The sequence below is a fragment of the Xiphophorus couchianus genome, chromosome 20, assembly GCF_001444195.1.
Source record: "Xiphophorus couchianus chromosome 20, X_couchianus-1.0, whole genome shotgun sequence".
Lineage (NCBI taxonomy): Eukaryota > Metazoa > Chordata > Actinopteri > Cyprinodontiformes > Poeciliidae > Xiphophorus > Xiphophorus couchianus.
In genome coordinates, this window is record NC_040247.1 from 12113115 (window position 1) to 12137912 (window position 24798).

At 38.3% G+C, this 24798-nt stretch overlaps 2 protein-coding genes across 3 annotated transcripts in view; one reads left to right on the plus strand and one right to left on the minus strand.

The window, feature by feature from the left end:
• The first annotated feature begins 964 nt into the window (after positions 1–964).
• terf2ip (telomeric repeat binding factor 2, interacting protein) lies at positions 965–7847 on the plus strand. The gene is made up of 9 exons (XM_028002599.1): positions 965–1063; positions 2462–2699; positions 2835–2980; positions 3524–3759; positions 4648–4743; positions 4880–5519; positions 5664–5764; positions 6483–6932; positions 7011–7847. The coding sequence occupies exons 2-9, from the start codon at positions 2473–2475 to the stop codon at positions 7230–7232; spliced, it is 2118 nt and encodes a 705-aa protein (XP_027858400.1). The 5' UTR covers positions 965–1063; positions 2462–2472; the 3' UTR covers positions 7233–7847.
• A 1598-nt stretch (positions 7848–9445) lies between these two features.
• Positions 9446–24798, minus strand: part of iffo2b (intermediate filament family orphan 2b) — a 28154-nt gene continuing 12801 nt past the window's right edge. The window contains exons 2-8 of one of the 2 annotated variants that reach the window (XM_028002601.1): positions 18153–18213; positions 16862–16957; positions 15431–15601; positions 14212–14360; positions 13645–13816; positions 13418–13516; positions 9446–12994 (exon numbers count right to left, since the gene is read on the minus strand). In XM_028002601.1, the coding sequence (XP_027858402.1) occupies positions 12761–12994; positions 13418–13516; positions 13645–13816; positions 14212–14360; positions 15431–15601; positions 16862–16957; positions 18153–18213 (982 nt within the window). In that variant the 3' untranslated portion in view covers positions 9446–12760. Of the gene's footprint in view, positions 12995–13417; positions 13517–13644; positions 13847–14211; positions 14361–15430; positions 15602–16861; positions 16958–18152; positions 18214–24798 lie in introns of both variants that reach the window. The other variant, XM_028002600.1, reaches the window with a different exon arrangement.

A 24798-nucleotide genomic window follows, 5' to 3' on the forward strand; every position in this document is an offset into this window, starting at 1 on the left:
TTCTATTTTTTTTGTTCCAGAAGTGTCATTTTTCTTAGATGGAGCAAGTTTGCAGCTAATGTGGATCATTTTTCTCTCTGGGTGGTTAACATGAATTCTCTAGAACTGTAACTGTGTTGGTCTGATGATTCATATTTATTTATCATTTACACTCTCTGAAAAAATAACAAACTTTTTTGATGAAAGGGCTCCAATCTCAGCCAACGTGTAGCAATAAATCCCATAGACCCTTTATAATATTTATTTTCATTTCATCTCTTAAAGGAGTAGTGTTATGTAAAATTGACTTTTTTGAGTTTTACATCATGTTATAATGTTAATCCCTCATAAAAAACAATATTGTCATGATTCTTTTATGCGTATTTGTGAAATCCTTTAATATTCCAAGGCAACCATTCAGCTGTTCAAAACCCATGGGTGGACCTAGCGCTGCCTTCTAGAATCAGCTCCTCCTTGTAGTTGCAGCTTCTAAGCTTCCGCCTCACAGAGAACCTCTTCCCTGTGACTCGTGCACTCAGCTCCTTCAGACTAGCCATTAGCAATTAGCAAACGCCTGGTGGAACTGCACATCTGATGAGTTCATTAGACAAGCTACTTCTCAGTGGAACACTGTTAAAAACATTGTTAAGGGGTTAATACAGGAGCGATCTTGTGATGGCTTCCTGAAGGCGGAGTTTTAGAAAGAGCAGGAGTTTATAAAGAGACAGAGGACCAATTTCAAGGAGGTAAATTGTGTAGTCAAATTTATTTTAAGTTATATTTGATATTTATTTTTATAACAACTGAAGGTAACTTGATTGTACTATAAAATGGCGCCATGTGGCTTTATTTTTTCCACAACTTGCCCAAATTTATTTATTTATTTATTTATTTATTTATTTATTTATTTATTTAGTTATTTATTTTATTAGTTAGTTATAATCACATTTTACTGCAATATGGATACAAACACTAGGGGCGATAAGTCGTCGCTAGTTTGTTGAATTTCACCGAAAAAGAAGATAAACCGGAAGTAGGCTTTGTTTTGGTTTTTTTCGGGGCGGGAAAGACAACAAATTACACGGTAAGTTTGTACTGGAGTTGGTTTTACCTTAATACGTGTTTTCATGTACTGTCGACAACATGCAACAGTCGCTCTATAAACTCGGTAGCAGTTTGTATTCGGGTTACGTCAGGCACAAAGTAATTATCCAGATTTAGCTGATGGTTGTTAACCGAAAACATCTGCTGTGAACGCTTCAAACTAACACGCTTCTGTAGCTTTTCTGTTTTTCTTTTGCTTTAAACGTGGATCAGCAAACAGCTGACGAAGCTGGCAAGCAGCCGTATTGTGCGCAAATGTAATATTTAACCTGTGTTTAAACGGAGACGCATACAGAACCTCGGTTTTGTGAAAACTGTTTGTGAGCCTGAATTTGAAGTAGAAATAGTTGTATTTTCTCTGTTTTTATTTTAATGTGTTAATATGTGTGTTGATTATAGTGCGATACGTTATAAACTAATGCGTTATATATGCTTAAATTACTTAGTGACTTCTGTTAAAAATAATGTCTCACTTGTTTCTTGCACGAGTTCCTCTATGGTTGTGTTGAATTTGTCCATTAAATCATTTTAGGCTGATTTAAGGTCGATGTCTTTTTTACACAAATGTTTTTATCAAACACACTAAAGTTATTGTCTAGCAAGGTATTTTGTGTTTAGCTAGATTAATTAAATTGATTTCAGATGATTTTGTTTACAGTGAATGTAAAGGTTGTAACTCATTATCTAAGGATCTTCAAAAAGTTGTATAAGCTGATGGTTGTGGGCAGGAAGTATCTGTAGCAGTCTGTCTGAAGAAGATCTCTTTCAACTGACAGCCCTCCTAATATGAAACTTGAAGATTTTTATTTTTAAATGTGAGACTAATTTTTTGTGAAGACCACTAAAATCTGACTGCATTGTTTGCAATGCAGTTCAGGAAACTGTAATTTGGAAAATCATAGATGTTTATTGTGGGACATGTTTGCCTCAACTTGAGTTCATATTTCCTGTTTTAAAGGGTTTTCAACTCTTTGCTCTTTGGGCACAATAGAAATTAAAAAACGAAGAAAAACTTTTGTGGATCTGTGGCAACTTTTTTTTATACTACCACTTCTTCTTATGCTAGTATTAACAAAGTTCATATGCAAAACTAATACTTTGTTAATTTTTCTCTTGATCTCAATGGAGAAAGAGAATCATAATTATCTCTCACTGTTTATTTGAAAAGTGAGATTGTTAGAAAAAAATTAGCTCACAGCTTTAAATTTGACTGAACAGGAAAACAACTGATAGCATAACTTGCACACATGATATTGTTGTTAAACTTATTTAAAAAACATAATTTTTGCTAAAATATTTACAATAAAAATGTGTCAGGAGCTGTTGCTACTTCAATTGTTACTAACAGCATTTTTTATATTTTAATTTATTTCTCTAGGTTTCGTAAAAATGTCTTCCAGACAGCAAGATCCAACCCACTCTATCTCTCCAGTCTTATTCCTGACTGTGGAGGGTGAACCCATGTCCTTCTTCCTGCGACCCGGTCCTCACAAACAAAAACTGCAGCCGCTCATCAGAGATGGAGGAGGGATTTTATGTAGCGTCCAGGTGCCTGGAGCCATCCTGCTGATTGATCCTGAGGAAAACAGCTCTGTTCTTGAATCCGATGCTCATCGGTGGGTGTTGGACTGTTGACATTACAGATATAGAACAGTCAGTAAAAAAGTATGGACGGACTTTTGAGGTTTTAAAGGAGAGCGATGTGGTAAATATTTCTTATTTGTGTCACTGGTATTTATCTTTATTTTCAGTTATGTTTCCACCCAGTATATTCATGACTGCATTAAGAAGGAGGAGCAGCTGGATTTAGATGATTATAGACTGAATCCAAAAGCAATCCAGAGATCCTCTTCAAAATTAAACAACAGTGGGGGACGCCGTGCTGGACTGTTAGGAGGTACAACATCAACACTTAACTTTGAACTTTTTTCATGAGGCTTCAGCTTCCCATTTGAAAGATTTTTCAGATTGAAAAAGACTAGAAGTAGTATAGTCTGAATCACATTAGCTTCTTGGCTTATGCCACACCGTTTCCCAGTTATCTATTTCCACCATTTATAGAAATAAAAAAAAAACATTGTCAAAGCAAAAACACCCTATCTCCTACCTGCAAAATAAAAATAAGAATATGTATATCATACTGTAAGATGGGCCAGCCACATTAGTAGTGATAATCTCCAGGAAAAATATTTGCAACATACATAGTGAAATTCTTGCACAAGCTCTTAATTTTATGGCATCCAAGATCACTTCAGACAAATTCAGCAAATTGTTCTGCTCACTAAAAGTAGATGTGTACAAAATTCTAAATAAATTTTAAATCAACTAAAATGTCTCACTCTATTAAATTAAATAGATTTTTATGTTTAGTTACTTTCTAACATTATTTAGTTGTATCATGACTTTTATTTATAATTCCCCTCTCTTCAATTTTCAATAGGCAGAGTTGCCTACACCCCTGAAGAGGATGCTGCCATTTTGAATTTCATCAGCAAGCGTAAGTCAGAGACTGGAGGCAACCGGCTTTGGCAGGAGATGGAGAAGCAGCGGGTGACCAGTCACAGCTGGCAGTCTATGAAGTCCAGATTCAAAGACCGACTATCAAAGAACCAGTCTGCATCTACAGAGGTGGAAACCAAAGAAGACAGCAACAAGCTGCCTGAGAAGAAGACTGAGGTAATTACAGTGAAATATTATGTGCCCACTTACAGATTTCTTCTGTTCTTTTTGTTTTAATGTTTCAAATCATCAAACACATTTTAATATCAGACAAAGGTAGCCTGAGTTATCATTGTGCGATATTAATAACTGTTTAATAGCATATGTTTGGCTTCTACTTACAAATTCAAACATAAGTTATTTTAATGTAATATTATGAAATGCAATGTATAACATTTAGTTAGTTAAAAATGTTAGCTGATCCAAGAGTTTCACACACCAAAACAAATCTGTAGCTCCTTGTGTTGTAGATCAGATAGCTACCACTGAGTGGCACCAAACTGTTAGAAAAATGTGTAGCTATGCAGCTGTATATATGGATTTTAACTATTGGCAACACAAAAATTGGATGGAAATCTGAATTGATACAAAATGGAGTTTTTTGAATGAAGATGAAAAGAGAAAAGAGCTAATTAAACTAGCCTTGCCGTTTGTGAAAAAACAACTTTCCCTGAAATCTAGATTCGGGTTGCGTGTCCTGTGGCGGCAACAATAGTCATTAAACATTCCTGATTATTTCCAGTGAGTGTTTTACATCATTGTGGGTGGATTTCGGTTGTCTCATCTTTGCAGAATTGTCTCAATTCAGCCACATTGAAGGATTTTTGAGGATCAACATCATGTTTTAAGTAATGCTGGAGTACTTCAGTTGGATTCTAGACTTCGACTAGGCCACTCAAAGCTTTGTTGATATTTATTTCCTCTTAAAGCAAGACAAGAAGGCAAAAACAGAAGAAATCTGTAAGAGCACAAATATATTTACACTACAGTGTAGCTTTGTATCAATAAACAACAGCTGTGGGCTATTTTTACATTATTAGTAGCCGTTCATTTTTCTGCTTTCAGGCGAAGCTCAATGAGGAATCTAATGCTGAAAAATCTTCCTGTGAAGCAACTGCTGATCCTGCTCAAACACATTCAGCAGAATCAGACCTAACACAGGTACTGCTGCATGGGCAATCAGAACTTTGTTTAGATATTTCATGTCATGATTTGAAGACATTTCTTTATGTGATTTTCTTTGATAGCACATTTAGTTCAAGGCAAACCAAGAGAACTGTATTTCCTGTCCCGACAGATCGATGTCCAGTCAATACCAGCAGCAGTCACACCTGAACATGTAGAAACTCCAATAGCAGCCTCTGTTACCATGGAAGAGAGCAAAACATCAGAGGAACAGCCAAATATAAACATTCAATCGGAGAGTGTTGAAGGTGAAACTTCTCACTGTTGTCAAACTGAGGAACAGGCAGAGAACCAAGCCAGCACAGAGACAACAGAACCAGAAAAAGATGAACCTATGACTCCTTCTTCCCCACGAAAACATCATTTATCAAAAAACTCCCCTGCAGATCAGCTGAAACTCTCAACTATAACGAGTTCACCTAACAGAGCAAAAGAAAAGCTGGAGGCATCCCCGGTGCAGGAGAAACCACAGCGTCGATTAACACGCAGGCAACTGGAGCTGGAGGCAGCATCTTCATCCCCTGAGCCGTACGGGAAAAAACTGAGATCGGCCTCCAGCATGGCTGAGCGGTCCACAGCATCCCCACCACACTCGAAAAAAAGTAAAGCTGCCGTGAAGTTAACTAACCAAAGAACCCAAGTAGCAGAAGAGCCGCCTCAAAAGAAAGCCAGAGGGAAGAAAGCTGCGGCAGAGGTGGAGAGTCGAGTGGAGCAGAACAGCAGTGATGCTGAAACTAAAACTGTGCAACCAGGTTGGACATGAATATATGATGGTTTGGTGAATGTATATATTTAAAAAGTAGAGAGTGTATTTCATCTCTCACTTGCTTTCCCATGACTAAATTTGGTTGAGGATATTCTGTTTTGACAAGAAATCTGTTTCTTTGTTTTTCCAGATGAAGCCAGTTCAGCCCCGCAGAAAGCAGAAAAGAAAAAAGAGAAAAGGCAGCTGGGAATTCTTGAAATGGCAACAAAAGAGTTTGAAGATGATTTTGAGGTAAGATATACTGTATATGTCTGCGTGTATGTATGTGTATAAGCACCATTAAAAGTACAATTGGGATAGTGTTTTTTTCAGATGCACTGATTGGGGTTTATTGTCATTTGCCTGAATTACATTCAGAGCAGATATCATTGCAGTCTTAAAGACCAGAGCTGCATGATGCAGATTATGTGAGAAAAACATCGTCTGTCTACTGAAAGTTGGTGTTACTCTGGTGCAAGAATGTCACAGAAAGTATAATTGATCCTTTCTCCAGTGAGGTCTGAGTCATATGTTCACACATTATTTTTCCTATTTAAAGAAATTTTATAAATTGCTTAAAACAGAATTCTTGCTTCTTTTTTTTTAAATCAAAAGATCCAAGCCTTATGTTTGTGGATCTTTCCTGCAGGTGCACAGGCTTAGAAACAGAACTATTCAAAAAAATTATAACTTTAGAAACATGATTGATCTGTGCTGCTCAAACTGGCTTGATTGTTTTTAGTTGAGGAAAAGTGTAACCTGATTCAATAATAGGTGCAAATTACTCCCTTTTGATAATATCTTCTACATGTATTTACCTCAGTCTGATTTGTGAATCCGGTGCAGATATGAAACAAATGACGGCAAAAAAGATACAACAAATGGAGTACTTCACAAATTCTCTATGTGTGTGTCTGTAACATTCAAGCCAAACATTACAATACATTTAAATACTTCTCTTGTTTTATAGTCTGATGAAAATGAAGGTCCAGATCTCCTAAACAATGCTGAAACAACAGCTGAAACAACACCTGCTTCAGCAGATGCTCCACAGCCTTCAGACTCATCTGCAGATCCACCGGGTGCTCAGCCCAACCCTGAAGCTGAACCCAGCACACAGGGGGCCGGGCCACAGACTCAGAGCTCAAGCAGCAACTGCGTCCCGAACACCGACGCCCCCGATGCCAGGTCCGTCCAGCTCCCTGTTTCAGAGCTCATCAGCGACCCTTCAAAGGCCCATCTGTTCATATTTGACAGCGAATCTCAGGTAGATGACTCTCAGTCTATGGATGGCGAAGGCTCAGCAGCTCCACATCACCCTCAGCGCTCGGAGGACAAAGACGCAGCGTTTTCTTTAACTCAGACGGAGTTAGAAGAGGACAAGCAGCGAATCAGGGAGCTGATGACCCAGACCAACCAGGTGAGCGTTGCAGATTTTAACCTCTAGCCTTGCACTGTTATAAAAATTTGGTTTTAATTGAATTTGTTTGTTTTCCAGGACTTGGTCAGTGTGACCAAAGCTTTGCTAAAGACCAGTGGAGACTTCACTGCTGCCGCTGATTTGCTTTTGAACCCCTCATCTGTTTCAGAACCATTTTGGAGTCGCAATGACGACAGTTTGTTGCTTTCAGCCGATCCTGTCGGCCGTCAGAAGCTGCAGGAAAAATACGGGGAGGAGAATGTGGCCAAGAGGATTGTGTTTCTTGAAGTGAAAGGATAAAGATAGTATAGGATAGTAAGATTGACGGTCTGGGCTGCTGAGATCTTGTGCTTGATTTAAAATTTAAACCAAGATTAACTACTGAAACAGAAAGATTTTATATATTACACCTAGTGTGTATAAATTTGGAGGTGATCCTTGTTTTGTTTTAAGAATAATATTTTTGATGCATTTTAGCATGAAAAGATGTCATTGTATTTGTTTTTAATGTTTTATTCATTAAATTACCTAATCAATCATTATTAAATGGTATGCTAGTACCATTTAATAAGTTAGATTTTTTTTTTTACTGTTATGACAGGCAAACCAACTTTCTCCTGGACCTGTCTGCTGTGTTTCTTCATGATGCTGTTTGTTCAATAATGCTCTTTAAGAAACACCTGAAGCCTCCATTGAATAAATCCAATCAATTCATATAAATGAATTGAAGGTAATTCATTTATACATTAACCAATGAATTACCTCAAATGTCACTCACAGCTGGTTGACTTCTGAAGATAATTTCTTTCATCTTTTTAAGGGTATTATAATAGAAATGCATCAAATTTGAAAATATAAATGCATAAAATGAAATATCCATGTATCATTTCCCATATTTTCATCATTATTTCCAATTAGAATCTAATTCATTTTAATATAATTATACACTGCCTGGCCAAAAAAAAAGTCGCCACCAAAAAATGGTCACACTCTCTAATATTTTGTTGGACCGCCTTTAGCTTTGATTACAGCCCGCATTCGCTGTGGCATTGTTTTAATAAGCTTCTGCAGCGTCACAAGATTTATTTCCATCCAGTGTTGCATTAATCTTTCACCAAGATCTTGTATTGATGATGGGAGAGTCTGACCACTGCGCAAAGCACATCCCATCTCCAGCACATCCCAAAGATTCTCAATGGGGTTAAGGTCTGGACTCTGTGGTGGCCAATCCATGTGTGAAAAAGATGTCTCATGCTCCCTGAACCATTCTTTCACAATGTGAGCCCGATGAATCCTGGCATTGTCATCTTGGAATATGCCCGTTCCATTTGGGAAGACAAAATCCATTGATGGAATAACCTGGTCATTCAGTATATTCAGGTAGTCAGCTGATCTCATTCTTTGGGCACACAATGTTGCTGAGCCTAGACCTGACCAACTGCAGCAACCCCAGATCATAGAACTGCCCCCACAGGCTTGTACAGTAGGCACTAGGCATGATGGGTGCATCACTTCACCTGCCTCTCTTCTTACCCTGATGCGCCCATCACTCTGGAACAGGGTAAATCTGGACTCATCAGACCACATGACCCTCTTCCATTCCTCCAGAGTCCAATCTTTATGCTCCCTAGCAAACTGAAGCCTTTTTTTCTGGTTAGCCTTACTGATTAGAGGTTTTCTTACGGCTACACAGCTGTTCAATCCCAACCCCTTGAGTTCCCTTCGCATTGTGCGTGTGGAAATGCTTTTACGTTCACAATTAAACATACTCCTGAGTTCTGCTGTTGTTTTTCTTCGATTTGATTTGACCAAACGTTTAAGTAATCGCCGATCACGATCATTCAGGATTTTTTTCCGACCACATTTCTTCCTGGAAGACGATGGTTCCCCACCATCCTTCCAGTTTTTAATGATGCGTTGGACAGTTCTTAACCCAATTCTAGTAGTTTCTGCAATCTCCTTAGATGTTTTCTCTGCTTGATGCATGCCAATGATTTGACCCTTCTTAAACAGACTAACGTCTTTTGCCATGGTTGTTTAAGAAATGAGGAGTTACTCATTGCATCAGCTGGGGTTAAATAACTTGTTGCCAGCTGAAAGATAATCGCCTATGCAGTACTTATCCAATAGGAGGCTTGTACCTATTTACTTAGTTAAATCCAGGTGGCGACTTTTTTTTTGGCCAGGCAGTGTATAAGCACCATATTTTCTGGTAAACAATAATTAGAAAAAACTGTTTAAAAAACAACACTATGTAATTTTTTTTTTTACCAATCCATCACTTTATTTAACTTTACCCCAATACTAACTGAGTACATTCATCATTTTGAAACTAAGACTGCCCAACACCCACATGAGTACATCGTATAAATAGTTTCAACAAAAATATTACAAATAATAAACTTACAAATGTAAGAGAAAAGAGTAAGGAATATAAATAAACATAGACAAAATGCCAATTAAACTGAAGATGTTACCTGTGAGGCAAAATAAACATCAAGACTGGAACCTGATAGAGTTCAGCAGCTTTTATTCAAATGTTGCTGCAGCTTGGACCTCCCAGTCACCTTCATGGAACTGAAACAGCAAATATGTTTGCAAACGAACATAAACTGTTAAGCAAATAATCCCCAAACTTTATGAATAAAAACTCCTTTTGTATAAAACCCTTTTTTTTTTCTTTTATATGAAACATTCACATCCAGCAAATTTACATACAAATTTACATACATTACTTGAGAACCCGTTCAGTAAAGCAAAACTCACACTGAAGTTCTCAGCAGATAACCAAACGTCATGTGTCCCTGTGTTTTCAACAGCTACATTATTTTAAGGTCTTTAAAGGCTTCCAACCAAGCTACATTCAACAAATGAGAGTCGCTACGGCTTTTTGAACTAAAATGAGGGAAACCTGCTTTAAGTAGTGGCAAAGTGGAGATGTTTTACCTGACATCCAGTAGTTTACAGGAGATACGGATGTTGGGAAAACCCTGTGTGGTTGGCATGTGCACTGAGACTGAGTCTGCGCAACTTTCCAGAGTCAGAATCATTTCATCACGTTGCTGTACATGATTGCTTTGGTTGGCTGGTTAGTGTGATGATCAGATGAGCGAGAAAAACCTCAGACCTGCCGTTCGTGGTTGCTGCGGCCATACAGTGTTAAATAGTGGTTTCACACAGTCCAGTAGAAAAAACAGAATGGCTCTTTGTTTCTCATCAGGCTGGTTTCATATCATCTGAAGACAACAGCGAGGCTGTTTTTCACTGTTTTCATGTGTTAATTTTGTATTGTTTTGTGTTAGTAATTGAGAAATAATTGCAACAAATATGTTTAAGTTATTAAAAGCTTAATATAGCGACACAGTCTGGTTAAAGAAAATACACCTTTTGCCACAAATAGTTTTGTAACAAATATGACAGACAGTACACAGTCTGTATTGCAGCTTTTAAGCTCAAAATATATATTAGAAAAGACACATAACTTCTTTTCTGCACATCAGCATGCTTCAGAATATTCTGCCCCCGAAAACTTCAAGATAGCAGTATCACTTAATCTTGGATCCAGTAAATCACACTCAAAATCTAAAATGAACAGATGATTGAAACAAAAAAAAAAACATTCATTCTCTATCCGTTGATTAGTTTCTGTGCTGGATTATTTCCTCAAACTGCAGCAAAATGAGTTAGCATAAACACAAAAGGCCTCTGGGGTATATACGATCACATGCTGGCAGAGCTCATGTACAGGCCGATGTTTCTAGCCCTGTTCTAAAAAAACTAAGCACTAAGTGGAATCTGCTCTCCTGTAGAGGACTCTCCAGAACACAGGACATGGACAAAAATCACCTAAAGTAAAGCAGCTGAAATGTATTTTATTTAGCTTAATGTGAAATATGCCCTTTGGTTTAGCATGAAAAGCTGAAAGGAGTTGTTTACCATTAGTGATTTAGGTTCTTACAATCCAACTCCTCTGTCTTTCTCATTTTCAAGAGAAAGGCTTTTCTTTAATGAAGCATATCTGAATCAGAGCAGAGCACTGCCTACTTCAGCAGCAAGCAACACCTGGCCTTACTCTGCCTTGCATAAGTAGTCATACTTTTAAACTTTATTCAAATTTTGTCACAACACAGTCACCAACATCAATGTGCTTTATTGGGGTTTTATGTGAAAAGTTAAAACAAAGTAGTCAAGTGAAATGAAAATGACGTTTGGTTTGCCAGTTATGAAAAAAATACAAATCTGAAGCGTTATGAGTTTCAACCCCCTTTACTCTTAATAAAATCTGTATTTTAGATTATAAAATACAGATATTATTAGAATGGGGGAGCTCTGTTCAGTCAATTATCCTCAAATGAATGGAGTATGATGCAACCACGAGATCTACGGTAACTTTAAGCAGCTGCAGGAAGACACAAACTTTACAGGTTAATTATTAGTTTTTATTTGTGTTCTCCACAAATCTGGCATTTATAGAAGATCAGATGAAAATTTAAGTTTTGGGGGTTTTTTTGGATATGCGCAATTTTAGTGCGGGAAACTATCACTATGAAAACATCTTCTATGCTCATGCTTCTGTGCTCATTCCCACAGCATTATGCTGTGACACTTTTATTGAATAACTGTGGAAAGTTACAAATGCCCATATGTAACTTTCGGCATGTGTAACTTATAGACTGGCATAAACATCAATCTATAAATAGATGTTTATAGATACTCTCTGTAAAATCGTACTCAGTTTGGATCATTTTGCAAATTTGAATGTGTGTAAAGCTGTAAAAAAAAAAGTGGCTCTGCAAAGTATCGGTGCAGAACAGCAGAATACAACTGCACAGTACATTTTTCACATTTACTGCTGCTAAAAAATCAAAAATTGTAATTTGAAAATGTATGATATTACATGTAACTCACTATTATGGACTTTCTGTGATGGCCTATCACATAAAATTCCAATGAAACAATAACATTTTTGGTTGGAGTGTGGCAAAACATGAAGAACCTCAAAGGTTATGAACACTTTTGCAAAGCAGTGTACTATAGTATTTTAGGGGCTCTGTTCCAGTTGACGCCCCCAACAAATACAATACGACATAAAAAAATACCTGCTTTCCTTAAAAGAGGCAAATGTCTGTAAAAGAAGCTAAAACGGGTGATAGCCAGTCCAAAACAGAATAAGGCTCGCTAAGTTGCATAGAATTCAGTAGTGCACCGGTGCATTTACAAAAAAGGCTGTGCTCCTTCCCTCTGTCAACTTTGGCAAGCCTGCAGAGTTCCCTCAGAAACAAGCAGAACGTCAACACCATTTGTCTCCTCTTTTCTTTGTCTTCCTGACAGAAGACACTAAAACCCCAACACTTCAATTTGGACTTTAAATGCCACACCTGTGTTCAGATCACACAAAATCAAGGGAGTATTTCAATCAGGGGCAACAAAACGTTTCTCAATCTAAGAGATGTATAGTAATCATTTTGGTGAATGGAGGAGTACAATATGTACTGTATTTAATTCCTTTAGAAAAAAAGGATCTTAACTGGATAGAAAATACTTTTCAGCTTGTTTAAAATATTTTTTTCTCCTCTGCAAAATGATTTGAAGCCCTGGAATCAGCGGCAAGAAAGAGAGCACAGCTTGGTGTCTGCATTTACGAAGCAAAGACACCCCCCACCACCACTTTCCAAACAGCAAAAACAGTATAAAAGCACCAGTTCAGAGCCTGCACCATGTTAAGCTTGTTCCACCTCCGGCCAGAATGACATTTTGCTCATATTTAAACTCCAATGATTAATTGAGCCAGACAACAGGAAATGGAACAAATGCCAGCTGTGCAGCCATCAACTGAGCGGGACTTCAGTCTCTGCGTCTTTATCCGAGATCTCGTCCTGGATCTCATCTGTGTTCCCTGAGTCGCTGCTGGCAACCGAGCTGAAAGAAGGAGAGTTCCTGCCGCCTTTAATCATCCGCCGACAGGTCTCCATCTGCACGTCGAGGCCCCTTTTCATGCTGCACATCTCCATGTACTCATGCAGATGTCGGTTCATGTCGCTCTTTGCTGTGGCCAGCTCCATCTGAAGCAATATCAACATGATTAGGAGTTCAGATAATCAATTGAAACTCTATAGCAGATCTTAAATGCATTTAAACTGAAAGGAAGTACACCTACATTAATGCAAAAAAGGGAAGTTTCACTTCAATTTGACTTGGAGGACGTTATTAAGTCTGCACCGTTAGGAGTAAAAGCTGCGTTTTGTGTTGAAATAAAAATTTTAGATGAGAATACACCGTAATATTGACCAAGGTCTGAGCTAAATGTGGGATATATTTGGTCATGAAGTGCAAATTTATCTAAATCTGTATGAAAAGCAAGTGCTTGAGCTAGAATGGTAAAACTATTATCTGCATCAACAAACCTCCAACAACATTTCTTATTTTCTAATACATACAGGAACCACTTTTTCTTTCACTACAAAATCATATTCATATCAGTGTACCTCAATCTGTCCGATGGTCTCCTGGTACTCCTTCTCCCTGCTCTTAAATAGGGTCTCTGTTTCATCAATGAGGCTGCCAAGACTTCCATCCTGGGAATCCTTAGAGAGCACAGACATAACCCTCATACATCATGCATGAGTTTGCGTCTTACACTGCATCCATAGTATTGATGCATGCCCTGACTTGCACAAGTCTGAAAAAAAGTTTTCATTCAGACTGAACTTACGGGATCAGCCGCCTCGGCGCTGCCTTCGCAGGGGCAGGCTGCCGCGCAGGTCGTTGCAGCGATGGTGCACGGGATGTTGTAGTTTGTGAAATCCTCCCAGAGCAAGAGAGTGTCCTCATTTTCCTCCCACGTCAGACTGTCGCAGTCGTCGTCAATTTCAAACGTCTCGCGCCTGGCAACAAACGAGTTATCTGAACAATGTCTGTGTGGGACCGGAAAGAAAAGAGAGAGGAAGAGGGAGGAAAGCATAGAAAGGTGTAACAGCCAGCAGGTTCAGCAAAGGTTGAAGGCAAAGAGGAAAATTAAAATGTCACAGATAAGTTCAAAGAGAAGAATAGCAGTAAGGGAAGCAGCCACTGTAGGTCCTCAGTTAATTGCCAGTACAAAAAAGCATATGAACGCCAACATAAAAGGCTACAGCTCTTCTAAGCATGCAGCCCATTGGTTGCAATATTTCAAATTAACAGCAGAGGGAGATGAAAGAACACACACACTCACACAACAATGTCTAGAAAGTCATTTGGATTTGGTGTGTGGTAGTTTATTGGGGATTGAGGTGTCACTCACAGCTGGTTGAGCATGCGTTTCATCTCGTCAGTGATGTTGAGCGATCCAGGAACCTCCTCCTCAGAAGTGCTTGGCTCAGCGTCCATCTCCGAGTTCTCCTCGTCGGAGACGGTCTTACGTTCCTTTCTCCTGCAGCACGCTGCAGCACCCTACAGAACACATGGAGACACAAATTGGGCTTAAACACAAGAATATTGACACTGTTTAAATTATATTGTTAAAATTTTTAAAAAGACCTTTTTTTCCCTTTTTCTAATGGACTGCAGCCCTCATTTGGCCTAAAACAACAGTTGAAGTAATTAACCCATTGAGTTCCTTTCATTTTTTTGTTCATTAGACACAAAAATGACTCATATATATATATACTTTGTTGCATTGTTTTATAAATGAGATGACTGACTACAATCTCCACTGTACATTAATGTTACATTTTTTAATCCCATTATTGCCAGTTTTAACAATTATCATTTGTTCTGTTTGAAGAAAACACTGAACATTTTCTATTTTTCATCCCTTTGAAGCAGATCAGTTTTTATTTTTTATAAAAGGTGTGAGAAATTGCAGACACAAAGCTGCTTTTCAGTTCTTTCCATGCATTACAAATACTCTAATCATGTGTTTTCTCAATTTTTAAGCATTTTAATGCAAAGGTTAGCCAGCTAAGTATGTGTTATCGAAGTCCAAAACACTCAGCATTGATTCAGATACATTTTTAGCTTTTGAGCAGAATAGATACAATTTATTTGAACACATATACGCAAATTGATTGTAGGTCTACAGTGCAGCACATGAAACAAATATAATGGAAGATTTCAACACCAGGAAATGAACGGAAAATAGAAATAATGTCATGTGAAAATTTGATGAGCAGAGATGACTTTAGTTTAAAAGGTATAGGGTATAATATAATATCAATATTCACCAAACTAGCAAACTTGTATGCCATTTATTTTATGCAAAAAACAACAACAACAACAACAACAAAAAAAAACCCATTCAGACAGTTTTGAGTACATTAGTGAGCATGCACGCCTGCACCTTTCAGAGAGGTCAGTAAGTGCAGAATCAGCTTGAGGTATAAGGATCAGTTGCAATATTATGAGCGACTGGCAGCTCTGATTTCATTTGAGCTGAATGTTTCCTCTGCAGAAGAATTCATATTTTTTTGCTGCATTTGCTGTCAGCTTTTCTCACAGAACACAATCACACAGAGACTTGCCTTCTCTGGGAGCGACCTGGCGGGGCTGACGTTGAACATTTTCGACATGTCCTCCGAGTTGCGTTGCTGAGCCACGTCGCACAGCTTGGCTGTGATGTCAATACGCCTGCAGATGTCCATGTCCACCCGCCTGGCTTTCTCCTGGATCTTTGAGTCCAGGTCAGTCATTTGCTGCGAAAGGGTGGAGAGCATTTTGATGATAAGTTCAGCATTTTTCTTTATACTTGTTTGACATTTTTTGGATGAATTAGACCTCCACTACATGATGCTGGACGTAGGGACAGGATGGCAGCATTCCAGCTCTTATTTTTAAAGGGTATTCACACAATTTACGCAGGACATTTAGCTTCTTCTGAGTGCTAATTGGTCGTTTAAATGTTTGACAGGAAAAATAATTAACATTTAACTATTACCTTTACTCTTTTATTTACCAATTCTGCAACTTTATAAAGAGTTTGTAATAAAAAAATAATGGATTCTCTTTTATAGGCACACATCAGCGTGAGTTTGTAGCTGTCAATATTGATTTTTATTTCTGCGATATTGTTTTTGACATTTCGGAAGACTTGGTGTTAACAGATTAAAACTGGAAGCATGTCATCCTGTTACTTCAAAAAACTTTCACTGTTGCACAGTAATAAAAGTTTTATTATTTTAAAAAACAACAATGTTTCAATAAATTCTTTCTAAAAAGTAGAAAACCATTAGATTTTAGGAGCGGACAGCAAGCTGTAAAGGACAAACTCTGTTCTAATGCAGCCAATGTCGAATCAACAAAGTCAAAGTCACGTCAACCACATACACACACACACACACGCCCACAAACTGAATAATTTCTAAAACACATAAATAATCTAGGCCTCCTAGATAATCTTCTGGCACTTACCAGTCTCTGCATTCACACATCAGGGATGAAGTAAAGAACAAAAAATAACATGAAAATTTAACAGCAAGCAGATGGGAATGTAAAGATAAGCAACATAAACAATAGAGATTTTCTAAAAATAACACAGCCTGGCTGTTTATTTGTGTCCAAACAACAGCTGTGAAGGCTGTAGTGTGTTTTAACTGTACAATCGCACCAGGGCACACCTGTTTGGAAACAATACAGACTGGCAGGGGGCCGGAAGTGCTATAGATCTAAAGCCTCTTTTCAGTTCAATGAATGCTTATCTTAGGGGTTTTATGGCAATTCACATTTTCATGTTTCCAAATAATAAAGGAAGGAAAGAAGGAAGGGTGTGTGTTGCTATTCAAACCAATAAAAATGAGAACATTATTCTGATAATTCCTGGGAAAACAGTTGTAAATGCTGCTGTAATCAGTGCTTTGAGTTGAATAGCTGTCACAGGTCTTTATGTATGAAAGGGAAACTTTGTAAGACTTAAGGGAAAGACGTTGACGTCATCATAGCAGTGAGTAAATACTTACGTCACTCATCAGGCTCTTAAAGACCACTAGCTCAGCCTTCAGTCTGTCCACCTTCTCGTTCAGCTCATCCTGGATCTCTGACGACTCCTGGGCGCTCTAGATGGCCGACACCAGAAGGAATTCAGTACAAGGGAAAATTTAGATTTTGAGATATAAGACTTCAAAATAGTTGTAAATCATGCTAAACTACATCTAGATTAGCTTGGCCATGATTACAGTCTAATGAAGTTTTAATTTTTTTTTTTAAAGTTAAATCAAATTTAAAAGTAGTTAACTTTATTACCCAGGAATAAAGTGTCACATGGTGATGTTCTCACAAGTTTACTGGCAGATAAGCCTCTCTCTTGTCTTTTAAGTAATTACGTGGATACAACTAGCATCTGGTTAATGAAAATTTGGGTCAAACTTTCCTGGAGTCTTTCAAAGGAACACAGGATGTACTTTGTTTTTTGCATTCCTGTATATAAGCAGCAAGGTTACGTGACAAATTAAAGGAATTCTGCAAACGTTCTGCACATGTAATTTAATTCACAGCCTCAAATTTGGCCTTTCTATAATTTCGAATCAAACAGGCATCTGAGTAAACATGATTTCCAGTAGTTTTAAGACATTTATAAAATAAATACAGTAAACTATTGTTTGGCAAATGACGGGTTATGCTCCTGTTTTTAGTTAGCACACTGATTCCTCTGGCTCTGCTCCCTGAACAAGAAATGGCCATTTGCGCTGACTTTACTTCTAACAGATTCCCTCTACATTTATACATTGACGTGTCGGCATGCACTGCAAGGTTAAAACTCTCAGGGGGCTTCGGCAGTCCACCTCTCTACCTGGCATTTTGCTGATCCAGACTATAAGACAAACATGCATGCAGCCACAGATTGATTGGTGCAGAAGCAGAAAAGGGAGAGGATGCCAAAAAGATGAAGGACTATTACCAGCTGGGACGGCCCTTTGTGTTGTGTAACAGCTTTAAGGTGATACACTATAACTTCATTTCCTCTGCATCTACTTCCTTTTTCCTGCTCCAAGCAGCAGCATACTTGCAGGCTGTTGGTGGTGTTTAACGTTTCTATCTCCAGTACATCTCAGCCAGCAGCCTCTTCTGATGGCTTTGTAATGAGGTTATTCTGATCGGACACATGCTGCTGGCTTATCCTGCTCCATGTAGCCTCAGTTTCCCTATTCTGATGCTGCTTGTTTTCCCATAATCTTATAATGGTGGAAAGATGTCAAATATCTGTTTGTGTGTAAGGTCACAGAACATATTTCAATGTTTATGTTTCCAAACCTGCTGTAGGGATTCCACAGTGGATTCCAGCTGCTCTCGCTTGGACAGCTCCTCCTCCCATCTACAACACACAGCACAGATAACAGAGGTGGGTCACTTTTACTGCTGAATCTAGTCCCCCAGAGGCCCAACGTATGCCTTAATGGTACTTTTGCAGAATAACACTCCCATCTCTGATTACAAAGCGCCCCTGACAGTGTGGCATCACACCCACTGCCCCCTCTATTTCCACCCTTTTGTCCTCTTCCTCCTTTGTTGTCTTCACTGGTTCAATAAAAACTCAAAAGGATGAATGGAAAGCTGGTCTTTCCTCAAACACAACAAACATTGCTCATGAATACTGCTGGGACTCTTGGGTGACTGGAGGGTGGAGTGTTTCTGCTGCAGCCTGAATTCCTTCATGCTAACATGCTCCATTTGTTCATCATCACATCTGAGGAGTGGAAGATATGCTTCTCGTTTGCGTCTGTTAAATTCCATCAGAGTGACTAAGATTTGTGTAAATTAAATTGACATAGAAATTTATTTTTTCATTACAGTATAATGGATGATTGCATTATAATTTTACCCAACTGTAACTTACATCTTCAGTTACAGGCTCAGGAAATCATATGAGAAAATACACTTAAAGAAAGAAAATGCTGGTGTCTGTGTGAGATTTAGGCTAAATGGTGATTATAAGGAGAACATCTAGTGGTCCAGTACTTAGGATGTTTTAGGTTGGAAAAGATTTTTGCTTTCCAAAAGAGACTTTGGAGGTCAAGTCTTTAGTTCATGTTGGGCTCCATAAAATTTGTGATGTAAAGTGGTTATTATGGCATGTTTGCCATAATGATTTTTTGGTATACAGTAATGAAAATATTATACCAATGCTTTCATTGGTATAATATTATTCTTTTGCAGAAAAAACATTAATTTCCCTAACTAAGCTCCTGGCAATCAGTCCACAAGTGGGGAAAACATTCAACCAATGCTAATAATAAAGCTCCAGAGCCTCCGATTAGCTGTAAGCTATAATTAAATATGGAGTTCTGGTTTTCCCCTCTTGCTTCCCCTCTTGTCATATTACTCCTCTTGACCACAGCAGCTGTATTTAAACTAAATTAGCAGCCAATTTCATTGTCTTGCTGTGTGTACTGCATACAAACCCCAGAGGGCTTAGCCTTCTGTATGGAGCATGGCCCCAATACACACTCATCTTGTGTGATATGAGACAGAAACCAAGCTAAGTCAAAAAGGTCTCCAGTGAGAGTGCAGAGTTCAAATGAAGGAAAAACTCATTATAGCGTGTGAAGTGAAAACACCGTGTCAGACCGCCATGTGAGGATGAGTCATTCTATGCCATATTGAGGGGGATTAGAATAAAAATGGAGTTTCTGAGTGTGAGAGTTAGAAAAGACTGGGTGAGGCCGTGTACATGCCAGAACTACGGTGGCCGACAGGTGCAAATGCGCAGCAAAAGAGAAAACATGCAAACAAACAAAAAACACGCGCACAAATTAAATGCGGCAAGCAAAAAGCGAATGAAATGCAGCAAACAAAAAGAGAGACGCAAACAAAAAAGAAGACACCCCCGAATGAAATGCAGCAAACAAAAAGAGAGACGCAAACAAAAAAGAAGACACCCCCGAATGAAATGCAGCAAACAAAAAGAGAGACGCAAACAAAAAAGAAGACAACCCCGAATGAAATGCAGCAAACAAAGTGTTGAAAACAGAAGTGCTCCAGACCACTAGGGGGAGTCAAAGAAAATAGTATTCATTTCTATGGGACCAGATGCAAGATTCAGAGAAAGAAATTTGAAAGAAAGTAAAGGTACGTATTACTATATTTCTTTTCAGATACGCCGTCTTTTATAATATTATAGAATAACAGAATAATTTATGGGCAGCGTGATAGACTTTGTGTCAGTCATACCGTTCTGGGCTCGGTCTCGACTCTTTGACTCCCCCTAGTGGTCTGGAGCACTTCCGTTTTCAACACTTTTTGTTTGCTGCATTTCATTCGGGGGTGTCTTCTTTTTTGTTTGCGTCTCACTTTTTGTTTGCTGCATTTCATTCGGGGGTGTCTTCTTTTTTGTTTGCGTCTCTCTTTTTGTTTGCTGCATTTCATTCGCTTTTTGCTTGCCGCATTTAATTTGTGCGCGTGTTTTTTGTTTGTTTGCATGTTTTCTCTTTTGCTGCGCATTTGCACCTGTCGGCCACCGTACAGAACATATATGTTTACTACATGAGAGAGAGATTACATAACATTACTTACCCATAGCTTTTGCCATGGAGAAGCAAAAATATAGCCTGAAGGTGGAACATGTGTCACTAGAAATCCACTTTGCCAACAAACCTCAGCTTTGTTTTTATTCAGAAGCCATTGAATGTGCTCTGTCTAATTAGAAAGAAGTACTCCTTAGCAGGCCTCGCCAGATCGCTCCAGATTGAAAGCCCTGTTCTAAACAAAATGCTGGCAGTGGTGCTACACTCTGTCCACAGCACTCGGTCAGTCTTCCGCAGACCTCTGACTGAGGTCACCGGAGTTCACAGCTGCACCACAATCTCCACAGACGCTGCTTGTCACAGCATTTTCATCACTTGTGTTGTCACTTAATTGGGCCTCCGCTATGGCCTTTTCAGTTCTCACCTGAACTGGAAGTGATAACAGTACAATGCAATTAAATGCCCATCAGGAGGGAAACTTAATCCGAAATATGTGTGTCAAAGCTATTTATATTATCTTTCAAATGTATTACAGTCTGCTTTGTTATTAAAGTGGCAGCTTTTTCCATGTTAGAGTGGATAGTTAACAAAGCCAAACAAAGCCAAAGTATTAAAATAAAAATGTTTTCTCTGTGAGACATCCTCCTGTACCTTTGGCGTGACTGGGTCAAAACGAAAACACCAGGATTCTCCTTACAAGGACAAAAACAGTGGGAGGGTTGGAGTCTGTGTCAGCTCAAAGACATTTGTTTACTGCCAAACAAATTCTTTCAGATGTCTCCCAAAAGTAAATCAAAATCTAACGTGCAATGTTGTGAAAAAGTATTTCATTCACTTGTATAATTCAACTGTTTTCACTTATCTGTTTCTTTTAAATATTTCTCTATTAAACTTTAATTGCAAAGAAATATAACCTGAGTAAATGCAAAGTGCTGCTTTCAAATTATGACTGAAGTTATTAAGGGGAAAAATCTTTTCAAACCCACATGGCCCAATTTGAAAACAAGTAATTGTGCCATAAACAGAGTTTAGATCAGGCCTAAAAAATCCAACCTGGTTCACTCCAAGCCAATAGACATTATGTCAGAGCCCGATCCGACTTACTAATTAACTCTAATTAGAGGCCTGAGCCCAAAGTAAACTCGTTTAAAATGCTTCCAGACATCTGATTTTGAACTCTGCTAGCTTAGTACTGTAACTTCTTTCCATTTTAAGCTTATGTTTGGCATCTTCCAGCTCTATTCTGTCGCTTGTTGTCTCTGCAGATGAGTCATGTGTAAATCTTCTGATATGTGATTGATAGGAGCGGTACAAGGCAGGGCACCGTGTGTTTTAGTTGTGCTGCACTTGTCGCAATCTAATTAACTTCTCTGACTGACTTTCTTTCTTCAACGGGGTACACTACCTACTGCTCTTATAGAGATAAGTTGTTAAACATATCTTTATATTGTGCATTCTCGTTTTGTTTTCTTTGTGTTGTATGTATTACAGGCTTAATAAAAACCCATCACAGAAGATTGACCCAACCATCAAGCATATGATTTTAGCCAGACAGGCCAAAATTTTGGGTTGGGTTTGGGTCAGGCTTGCTTTATAGCTAAGCTCTGCCCTTAAACCCAATAACATTTTGTGCCACCTTCAGCAGCAACAACAGTTATGAATTGTTTTGGGTAAGTGGCAGTAGGTTTTTTCCATCCCTGTTAAATAATTTTGCCTCACTCTTCTTTGCAGAATTGTTTTGATTTAGTCACATTAGAGGGTTTTTAAGCATCTCATATTAATTTAGGTCTGGATTTTGACTAGGTCGACCCAAAATCTTCATTTTGTCTTATGTTTTTTCTTTAAACCATTCAATGGTGGACTTTTGTGCACAGAAGTGCACAAAATAAAGTATCTACAAACATTCAACACTTCTACATCCACGAATAGTAGAAGTGGGAATAGTCCCACAGAGGGAATAGTCTGAACAGAGTCGGTCCTGCTGAGCGAAGCCCAGTTTACTCTGATTGAAACTGGATTGTTTTGTCTTCTTAAAGCTGCAGAATGTAATGTTTTCAAAGAATATGTTTGTTTTTTGTTTTTTTTTCATATTTATTGGTACCGTCACCGTGTTGTGACGGCATTGTGTGAGACAATACGGTCACAACACGGTGCATCAAGTGCCTTTCTGGCAGGGAAAATGATTATGTGTGATGATCTGAAGCAGCATACCAGCCACAGATCATCACACAAATGCTGTTCTTCTGACATGCTGTTATTTCTTGCCAGATGTAACAGAATGAACACCTCGTAAAACGTGTCATTTTTGTGTCTAAAAATCTTTGAATTGAATTAAAAATTAAATCACAAGTTGAAAACTTATTTCTGTGTTTACTGTGGTTATATTGTTTGTACCGACCCATTTCAGTGTGATAAGAATCAAAAACAGAAGATATCTGCAAGGTGACTAATATGTCTTCACAGCACCATAACTATGGTCTCACAGAAAGGCCTAGAGCTGCAGAAACACAGGAAGTAGTTGTGTTTCATTTTTCGCATCAGCTAGATAAAAAATAAATAAGTAAATAAGAAAGACTGTTAAATATTTGAGTCATTGCACATGTTTTCAAATATCTAATCAAATTCTCCATCTGAAATATAATAATTGTATGTTATGACAAGCCTGTTGCAACACAGCAAGGGAAAGTACCTGAGACCCAACAGATAATTTCTCATAAATTGTTTTATCTGTTTAACAATAATGTTCCTCCAACTCCTTCCCTTTTGGAGTGTGTCTGGGTGCTATGTTTGCACGCGATGGGACAATCCAGAGTTGTCCCGTCGCTGCACTGGAGGACCCAGATCAGCTCTAACACATCCTGTTAGCATCCAAATTTGATAATCTTCTCTAGCTTGATTCTTTTTGATCACACTGATTCTTTTTCTTTCTGATGGAGTCAACATACTAATAATTTTGAAGATCAAACATTTATGCTGGAATTCCAAAGGGTGGAAAGTTATGCAACACAGAGTAAATACTTAAAAGGCCCTGAGGAAAACACTGAGGTGTGGCTTTGTGTAATACCCCAAAGCCTATGTGGCTCATTGCAAATAAAATCTGCAGCCAGACAACACCCTGTTTAAATTATATGATGCTGTGGAAAGTGTGAGTCTATGAATCAGATGTCAAATTAAAGGCTGAAACAAGGATCCTTTGTGTAAGACAAGACTAAACCACTGCTAGTCCTCAGGCAATTATTTTCGCCCTGTTTAATTTAAAGTTTATTGTTTCAATTCTCAACTATTGGACATTTATGTTTACATTTGACACACTAAATTTGTAAAGATAATATAAGTTATTCTTGTGCAAATATATCCATATGCATGTTCATTTTGATGAGTAGGGTTTTCTGCCATAAATATTGACTTTTTATGGTGTTCTTTCAGGAACTACTTTCATGTCAATGACCAGATTTGTGAAAAATAGCTATGGGCTATGGATCTCTGGAGGAAGATGATCTGCCACTCCAATTTATTTATTTATTGTGAAACATATTTGTACAAAAAATTAAAGCCATGAATCCGTTCCCATTCAGTTTCACATAAAATCTAAAACTGAAGGAATGTACAGTAAGTACTACTGTATCTTCTTTTATAGCATAAAATCACAGTATGCTTTGCTTCTCATATATTTATGTTGAAAATTGGTCTGAAGTTAAAGTAAAACCAGAAATTAGTATGTTCTCTATCTCTACCACTTTAGATGATTAAAATATTTTAGATTTTATTAGGACTATGGCAATCATTTCATCGGATTGCAAGCATTAGTAACACAGGAAATTAAAAATGGGTGTGGCTGCATGCAGGACAAATACTTTACGAAGTTTATGTGACCTGTATGAAATGATGTCATATACAGCTTTGATAAATGCGCAGAAAACATGTGATTTCTCTGAGGGAACTCCATAGGCGTGTCTGTAACGTCTTCTCGCTGACAGCAGCATTAGCTGGCCTCCTTCCACTGACTACAGCAGCACTGTGGTTCAGTGACTTTAGCTTTCAATGTGGAGCTTTCAGGAAACGTACATCTGCTGAACAGAGACGTAAAATAGTGAACAAATTATTCTTCCCCTGAGCAGACCCATAGTAGGTCATCGATTGACTGTCAGGACCCTGTAATCTATAGCCTCTCCCTTACTCCTCAGAGACACATGTGTAGCACGCTAATGAAGCAGTCATGTGAAATGGATCAGACAAGTATGTGACGCAGCTCAGGAGCCTACCGTCTGGCTGCTCAGGGGCCTCTGCCAAGGAGACAAAATATCAAGGTCAGAGCTCATTTCATTTCTCTGCTCTGCCTCCCTGAATGATACCGATAAACACTCCTAACTCGACCACACACCATAATCCTTTATCACCACATCTTCCACCCATTGAAGGCAGCATCTGATATTCAA

Bases quoted from the DNA above. Each gene is read 5' to 3' on its own strand.
- terf2ip (XM_028002599.1), top strand. From the start codon at position 2,473: ATGTCTTCCAGACAGCAAGATCCAACCCACTCTATCTCTCCAGTCTTA. The intron at 2,981-3,523 runs GTACAACATCAA...AATTTTCAATAG, and splicing joins CCGTGCTGGACTGTTAGGAG to GCAGAGTTGCCTACACCCCT. The intron at 3,760-4,647 runs GTAATTACAGTG...TTCTGCTTTCAG, and splicing joins TGCCTGAGAAGAAGACTGAG to GCGAAGCTCAATGAGGAATC.